General features: G+C 38.7%; 1 protein-coding gene across 1 annotated transcript in view; it reads right to left on the reverse strand.

Moving 5' to 3' along the window:
• Window positions 1–367: 367 nt before the first annotated feature.
• lmcd1 (LIM and cysteine-rich domains 1) overlaps window positions 368–8111 on the reverse strand; it is a 15695-nt gene continuing 7951 nt past the window's right edge. Inside the window, exons 2-7 of the mRNA XM_005749483.2 lie at window positions 7131–7234; window positions 6496–6751; window positions 4894–5043; window positions 4518–4760; window positions 3306–3524; window positions 368–2052 (exon numbers count right to left, since the gene is read on the reverse strand). Coding sequence (XP_005749540.1) covers window positions 1942–2052; window positions 3306–3524; window positions 4518–4760; window positions 4894–5043; window positions 6496–6751; window positions 7131–7234 — 1083 coding nt within the window. The 3' untranslated portion in view covers window positions 368–1941. The remainder of the gene's footprint in view (window positions 2053–3305; window positions 3525–4517; window positions 4761–4893; window positions 5044–6495; window positions 6752–7130; window positions 7235–8111) is intronic.

Genomic DNA, 8111 nt, shown 5'->3' on the forward strand with positions numbered 1-8111 from the left:
AACTTTGCAGCTTTATTGACCTCCAGTAGTGTCCTCTCAGTTTAAACTAAAATTGTCACAAAAAATGTTTACATTTATAAAGTTTTCAAAATATATACGAAAAAGAGGGACTAATTATTAGGAACAGCATAAAGCAGCATTTAGCAGCAGCAGAAACTTAAATTTATAAGAGGTTAAATGATTATTGAGTCTGCAGTTTCTTGAAATCAAACACATTTAACACAACATGGAGAAAGAATAAAAATAACAAAAACATTACATATATAGTATTAGCAGATATTTAAATCAATACTAAAATCGTGATTATGAAAAACTTATTTAACTAAAATCTGCTGTAGATTATTTTTTTAAAACCAACCGGTTTTTTGGTGGTGGTTTTTTTTTACATTTTATTGTATTAATCAGTGCTACCTCTTTCCAGCCTTATGCCTGTCCAGTTTTTACAAGGCTTCAGTCCAAAACTAACAGGTAAAGTTAAAACCTGACCTAGTTAGATAAGTTAGTAAGTTAGATAACCCTTTGTTAATTTGGTATTAAGATAAAGTTAAGATCAAATTATTTCAACTGATCTTTTTTTTTCATTCAACTGCCAAGTTTTCTATAAATTACTGTCAGTTTAGGAAGTTTAAGCTGACTCCCGAAAGGCTGATTCTGTTCATCTGGACTTCAGTGGGAGAAACATTTTGTCACTCATCCAAGTGACTTCTTCTAAGTGCGTTTTCAGTTTCTCCAACTGAAAACGCTACATCCAGATGAACAGAAACAACCTTCTGGGATTTATTTACCTGGCTGATTGAGCATGCATCAACACATTTAAAGATGACTGTTAAAGTAGAATATATTAAAAAAAAACAAAAAAAACACAGTTCCTTGTTACTTCGTATGAAAAACAAATATCCTTTTTGCACAAAGGTGCAGACTCGTTTTTTCTGAGAAAATAAAACTTTAAGGGGTTCGAACACAGGCAGAAATGACTTTATAACAAAATAATTTTTCAGTGTAAACCTTCAAAAAACAAACTACAACAGTGTCGAGTAGGGCTGCTTCACACTGTTTTCACACACTGTTCTGCCCCTTGACCCTGTTTTAACGCTCCAATAGTTTAATGACTGCAGCAGTCTTACCCCGGCTGAATTACAAGGTCAACAACACAAAACACAAAAAAATATTTTTCAACACAAGCACATATTTTGAAATTATGAATATTTCACCCAGAGGAGAACAGTTTGTGCTAAGAAAAAAAAATCCAGAGGAATCAACATCCATGATTTCTTGAGACAATTTAAAATAATTACTGACCTCACCAGATGAAGTTTAACTAAAGACACATGACTCAAATCTGCAAAAAACACACCAACAAGTCTCTCATGAAAATGAGTGAGAATACAAAGTTTTCTCAAACAGGACAAGGTGGCATTTTATTTAGTTATTTACTTACTCATGTTAACTTCAACATTCTTCAGTTACTGGGTAGTTTCTTCATTTTTTAGCTGAAATTCAGCTCTGGGTTTTTGTAAGGTTGCAGGCTAAATGCAGAACATCTGTTTCCTGTTACTGTCAGTGCTATAAGTGCCAATACATCAACAAAATGTTTGCTGAAGTACTTAAAGCACTTTTGTATAAACCAAACAACTCCTTAAAATTTTGGAATACCAGTAATCTGAATAAGTCAGTTCACATCAATATCACCTGAAGTATTTCAAACTATAGTAAATCTGCTGCTGTGTTTTTGTAGGAAAGAAGATTTGCTAAACTATCAAGTGAACATATGACTTAAAGACTTTTAGCCCCAGTGCGTATTTAAACTATACCATTTTTTTCTTTTATATGAAAACAGATGCACTAATTTTATTGATTTGGTTTTAGATTTGTTGATTTATTTATTTATTTTTAACTTAAAATTGAACACCACATTTTGTAGTGAATCCTACACATGGTGACTCAGTGCTGACAGGGTGTATCCAGGGTTTGCCCGCATTTCCAGCAGCAGTAATGATGAGGATGCCATGCTTGTCCGTCCTTCGCCGTGAGAAAAGACTGGCAGAAAATCAGCTGGAGAAACGGAACAGGAGGGGGGATGAGAATGATGTGAGAGAGGACACAAAAAATAAAAACAAAAATATTATTCTGATAAAACAAATTATATCTGTGGTGTTGCGTAGAGTTGGTAGACTCATTTCCATTTTTATGCAGTCATTTATTCTCATATGGGTTTAAAACTTTTAGTTCATTATTAAATCCACATAAGAATAAGCTATGTATATACGAAAATACTTTAAAGCTTTGTATTATTATCTACTATAACCTATAACAGGGCCTTTTATTGTTATTTACCATTTAAATAATTTGTAATAAATGTAATAAAAAAGGAGCTAAAACATATTTTTATTATTAACAAAACAGAAGAACTGTATACAAGTATACAGGCTGTCTGAAAAAAGATGCATTTTGAAACTATGACATCACCCATTGTTTTTAAAGTCTAGGTTTCTGTTGTGACTGTTGACATCTAACCTTTTTGAAACGGATGACATGACTGAAACCCCCCCCAAAAGATGCTGCAGACTCATGCATTAGCATCTAGCAGGTCACAAGGGAGGCTGGCCCTCAAGCCTGTCTTACTTTATTCTCCTTATCATCACCATTTTAAACAAATGGCCCGGCATACTTTACTAAATTAATATCATGCACGTTTTATGATAGTTTAAAGTAGCACTTCAGTCCATCAGGAAAGTGTTTGCAGTGGTTGTGGATGGATGACACTGCCACATAGAGCTGTCTTTTCATACTCAAATGCAAAGGCATAATAAAAGATGGACTTAGCGAAAAAGCCAATGTGGAGCTTGCATTCTGTGTAATGGCCACCAGGGGGTGTTTGTAAAAAGACTTCTCGTACGATAGAAACCTGTGAGGAAAACAGCCTTTGTCCTGACCTCTGTGAAAGTCCTTCTAATGTGCTAGTGGGCTCAGTAACTCACTTTAGGTCATACTGAATAAAAAAATAAAGTCATTTTGTAAATTTGGTTCATTCTCAGAGTCAGAAAGAGGGATTATAAAGTGCATGCTCAAGCAAAAATCAAAGTTAAAGAGGTTTAAATGTGACAGCAGTTAGTATTTTATGGTAGTTCCTCTCACGTGAACACCTTATTTACAGTGTGTGATAAACTAAATTATTGCTATGTGATGACTTAACAGTAATATATGGTATTGTTTTGTTTCAGATTTTCTGATTTCATGAAGTTCAGACTGCAAACAGATCACCAACACTTACTGGTCAGCAATAACTACAGGGAGTGAAGCCTCACCTCGTCGCAGCCCGAGCACCGTGGCCACTGTGTCTGACAATAGTGTCGTCCGCAGAACAGCTTCTGATTGGACCAGAAGTAGACCAGGTCAGCCAACATCTGGCCGCACTCTGAACATACAAAGCACTTGGGATGCCACAGGGCAGCGTGGTAACCTGCACGCTCTGCATATACTGCAGGACTGTCCTTTGTAACTTCACCTTGGCAGCCGGTGCAATGCTAGAGGACAGAAAACTGTGTGAGAGGTCAAGTACGAAATTAGTGAAACAAATGTAGAGTCTCCTGATCCACAAGAACTTTGGTTTAAATCAAAACAGAAAATTCCCTCCACAGGGAATCTAGAAGGATTTCTGGATCCCGATCAGTTTAAAAGATGACATAAATCTCCACCTCACTAATCAACCAATCACATGACTTCCCCAGGTAGAACAGGTAAATATACATCTGATCTCAGTTCTTTGAGCACACATGGTAGATGCAACTTTGGCACGATTGTGCCGTTGCAACACGTGAAAGTAAAAAACAAGCATGCTGTTCTGTTCTCACTGAAATTTGATAGAAAAATAGAAATATTTTCAGTAGAAACACAGAAACAGGTTTTAATTAGGACCAGTATTGCAAACAAGACTACAAATCTTTCTTTAGTGAAATAAAGGGAGCAATAGTCGACCAAAGAGTCCCAAAAATAGGCATAATTGGGCAGCATTGGCAACATTAAGTGTTTCAAGTCGAACTAAAACCACATTTAGTCATCCAATTTTGCAGTTTCTTGTTGTTACAAGAAAGAAGAGCTGGCTGGAGGAACACGGTGAAGTTAGTGTTTGATTGAAAGGGGGCGTGATGCCCCTGTGCTGTTGTTACACCACACTGAAACAAAGCAAACAAACTTGCCCTACATGTCATGAGCAGACAGCATGTTAGCGGTACTGATCGTGAAATAAGACCTGAGAAGTTGGATAAGGAGACTTCAGCAGGCTGTTGTGCAGAGTCTGTCTGTGAGCTCAGTAACACTTTCTGCTCTTACTGTTGTTGTGACTGTATTTGATTGGTTTGATGTGAATTCGATTTCCTATGTACAATTAAAAGGTTGTATCATGAAACAAAAAAAACCCTAATCATTAATCGAAGCTTTCTCTCTTTTCCTTCGTATTGACAGATCTGCAGCTGGTAACAGCTGGTGATTAAAGCATCCAGGGTCATACACCCACTTACATATTCAGTCTTGTTGTTGTATTCTGTCCCATTTGTGGGGGAGGCGACACTGCTGTTAGATGAACCGTGATCCTGATGCTGAGGAGCATCCTTCTTATTGCTGCTGCTGTGTTCCTTCACCTCCTTTGCTGTCCTCTGAATGGCTGCTTCCCTCAAAGCTTCACCCTCACCGGGTAAGGCCACCTCTCCTACTCCCAGCACTTCCTGTTTGTACTGCTTCACAAACAGCAGCATGGAGGAAATCTGCAGGAAGAATGACTCCATCATGAAAGTGATTAGCCAACTTTTAATCTTTTGATTATAGGTGGAATGATTACATACTGCTCAGGTTATTGATAATCATGTGTGTTGAACTGGTCACGGCAGAGTAATTTACCTCCTCCTCACTGGCCAGGCTCTGACACTTCATGGGGTCCTGATCGTAGGCGGGGAGCTGGATGAGGAGCTGCCTGCGTCGCTCCAGCGCTCCAACAGTCCCTGAGACTGGCCTCTGACTCTCTGGGAGGAGCTCCATGTACTGCATGGCCTTCAACAGATGATGCAGTTTTCACAAATTCAATCTCTCGATCTTTTCCCACTGCTGAAACCTGAGCTTATCTAACACATTTTAAGCCGTCATCGGACTCTCCCGATGTCGTCACTGACACATCTGTGGGTTGTCAGATTACTTCACCAGAGTGAAGCAGTGACTAAAAGTGTGGTAGTGGGTTGGAAAACACAAACAAACAAAAAGTGAGGGATGAACCAAACGAGATGTTCAAGGTTTTTAGAGGCACATCTGGAAAACAGTCCCCCAGTTGGATTTGGATCTGCCTCTACAAGTTCAACCGCAGTAACGTCTGTCATCTTCATAATTATAGGCTGGGAAGCCTGAAACATACTTGAGTCTGGTTTTAATGGGACAGTTCATATTCTTCATACAGGAAGAGCAGCACCAACTGAGGTAAATCTGAACTAAAGTGTCCTGAGTGAATAAATAAAGGAAGAAGTTTGAGTTGTTAACTTGATGATGAAAATAAAATGTAATTTCATGCATGAATTTTTCTTGAGTTTTCAGGGTCCTGGATTGGTGACCCAGTGTTTGTGTTTTTAATTTAAGTTTTACTCTTTGAATTATGGTTTTCTGTCGTATTATATCCATTGTTCCTGGTTTCTAGGGTTCTGTTCTGTTTCTGCACCTTGCCTCGTGTTTCCATGTCTCAGTATCTAATCTGCATCACCATCAATGTCTTGTGCTTCCTGTTTTATTGTGATAATCCCGTTCAGTGTGTTGAGTGGCATGGATGGCTCAGTAGGTAAAGTGGTTGCCCCATGATTAGAAGGTCGGGGACTCAAATCCACTGAACGGCTACCCTGAAGTACCCCTGAACAAGGTACCGTCCCTACACACTGCTCCCTAGGCACTCGTGGCTGCCCACTGGGTGAATGGGGCAGCCCATAGGAGTAATTAGTCCCTATGGGGACATACACATTATTATTATGAGTTTTGCTTCTCTGTGTCCTATTATGTCAGATTCGTCCCAGCTGTGTTCCCGATCCTCTCATTGTCCTACTTGTGTATTTAAGCTCTGCGTCTTCCTTGTTCTTTGCTGGTTCATCTGTACATCTTCCCGTTCTTCATCCCCTACATTTCATCTGTGGTGTTTCCATGTCTCCGTTCCCAGTTTCAGGTTTGTTCATATTACTACTACAGCTGTTTGATGGGGTATTTCTTTGGCTATTTGCATTGTCCATTTATTCCAGAGCTGTGCTTGAACAGGTAGCTGGAAGCAATAGCTGTATGCAACAGCTGAGCTAAATAATATCGCTAAAATGGAGCTCTTTACCGTGTTTGTGGTTTTGGTCCTGTCAGGTTATTTTAATGTATCTATCTGAAAAATATCCTGTGGTATCCAAAATCCATCCACTATTTTTAAAAGAAAGAATGAAAGAAAAAGAGAATCAGCAGCAGTCTCCTGCACTCCACAGTGAATCCTACCAGTTTCTGGTTGAGGCCGGCAGGAGCCCAGTCATATGTGGTGGTGTTGAAGGTCGGGTCTTTGCGTGACACCACCGGATTGGTGACAATCATTCGGTTTCTCTTGTACATGCGAAGGCCACCACCTCCTTTAATCTTCGCTGTCAAATGGGAGCAGGGCGAGTCTGCGAGCAGGCGTCCTATTCGCTGGTCGTCTTCAAGGTCATTTCCAGGAGCGTGGTCGACCGTGCTGCAGCCACACACTGTGCAGGCTTTTCTGGATAGAAGAAACACCAAAAAGGATAAGCGACGATTTAAATCCGTTCTTGTCATTTTACGTTTTTGTTTTGTTTTTTGGCCAAATATTACTCTCTTTGGCTTGCTCAAATAAAAGCCGTTTGAATGCAAGACAAGAACATTTAACTTGTGTTTTTCCAGCTTGCCTGGTTATTTCTTCCATGTAGTCTGAAAACTTGGGAGTCTGGGCATGTGGTTTGACAGCCTACACCCATCTGGTGTTCAGTCACAAACATATTTAATATTTTTCTTCAAAAGGAATGAATGTGTAAGTAGTGAGGGAGCAGTGGTGAGACCACTAAAATTTTACATTTCCTGTACAGGAAAAAAAAATGAATTAAAAAAGGGGGGAACTGTACCTCCAAGTATGTGGCTGAAAACCAGAGCAGCTCTCCTTACATATGAGACAGATTGCTGCACGTCCTCCTCCTCCTGCACCTCCTGCAGTCTGCTTTATAGACATCTAAAGAGAGCACAACACATCACAACAGATAAAGGGCTGCACAATTAAGGCTGCACTTCTAGTCAAAGCATAGCATTACGATCTCGTGAGGTATATCCGTAATTTAAATATACTCATCATGGACATGGATGTCATGGTAATTATGCACATTTAATGATTTCTTTGAACTGTTCTTTCTCTAGGCTAGAATGACTGTACAGCACACACCTTTAATAACTTAAAAAGAAAACAAAAAAGAACTGAATGCACATGTTTGAAGTTAATTTAGATCTTTTTCTAATCTCAATTGAGTCAAAAGTATGTACATAGACTCAAATATCAAATATAACTATGGTTGACCACTTTACCTGGAATAACCGCATTCAGAGTTCATTTAAATATGTTGGTTTCTTGGCATGGACCTGGCTTTAAAAGCATAATCTACAAATTTTCAACAGGGTTAAGTTTTTGGGAAAATCATTAGGCAGAAGAGAACGAATGGATGGATTACTCAATCTATAAAAGGTTTTACAAATTAAATGGAAGGATGGATGAACGAGTTTTCTCCCACTAAAGTCTAACGGACACTAAATGACATCGAGGGGAACTATTTTTCAACCACGACTAGAAGTCAATAAAAATCTTCCAGCTGGTGCTGAACAAATTTTGGTTATTAGTCACTTTTAATAGTTTACTTGTCTGAATAACAGTAGGTCCTTGTTTTTTCTTTAATATGTAACACTCACTTTAAACAGATATGCTCATCTATGTACTATAGGGAGTGCAGAATTATTAGGCAAGTTGTATTTTTGAGGAATAATGTTATTATTGAACAACAACCATGTTCTCAATGAACCCAAAAAACTCATTAATATCAAAGCTGAATGTTTTTGGAAGT

This window comes from Pundamilia nyererei, unplaced genomic scaffold (genome assembly GCF_000239375.1).
Source record: "Pundamilia nyererei isolate P.nyererei 1_Seehausen unplaced genomic scaffold, PunNye1.0 scaffold00246, whole genome shotgun sequence".
In the NCBI taxonomy this organism is placed as follows: Eukaryota; Metazoa; Chordata; class Actinopteri; order Cichliformes; family Cichlidae; genus Pundamilia; species Pundamilia nyererei.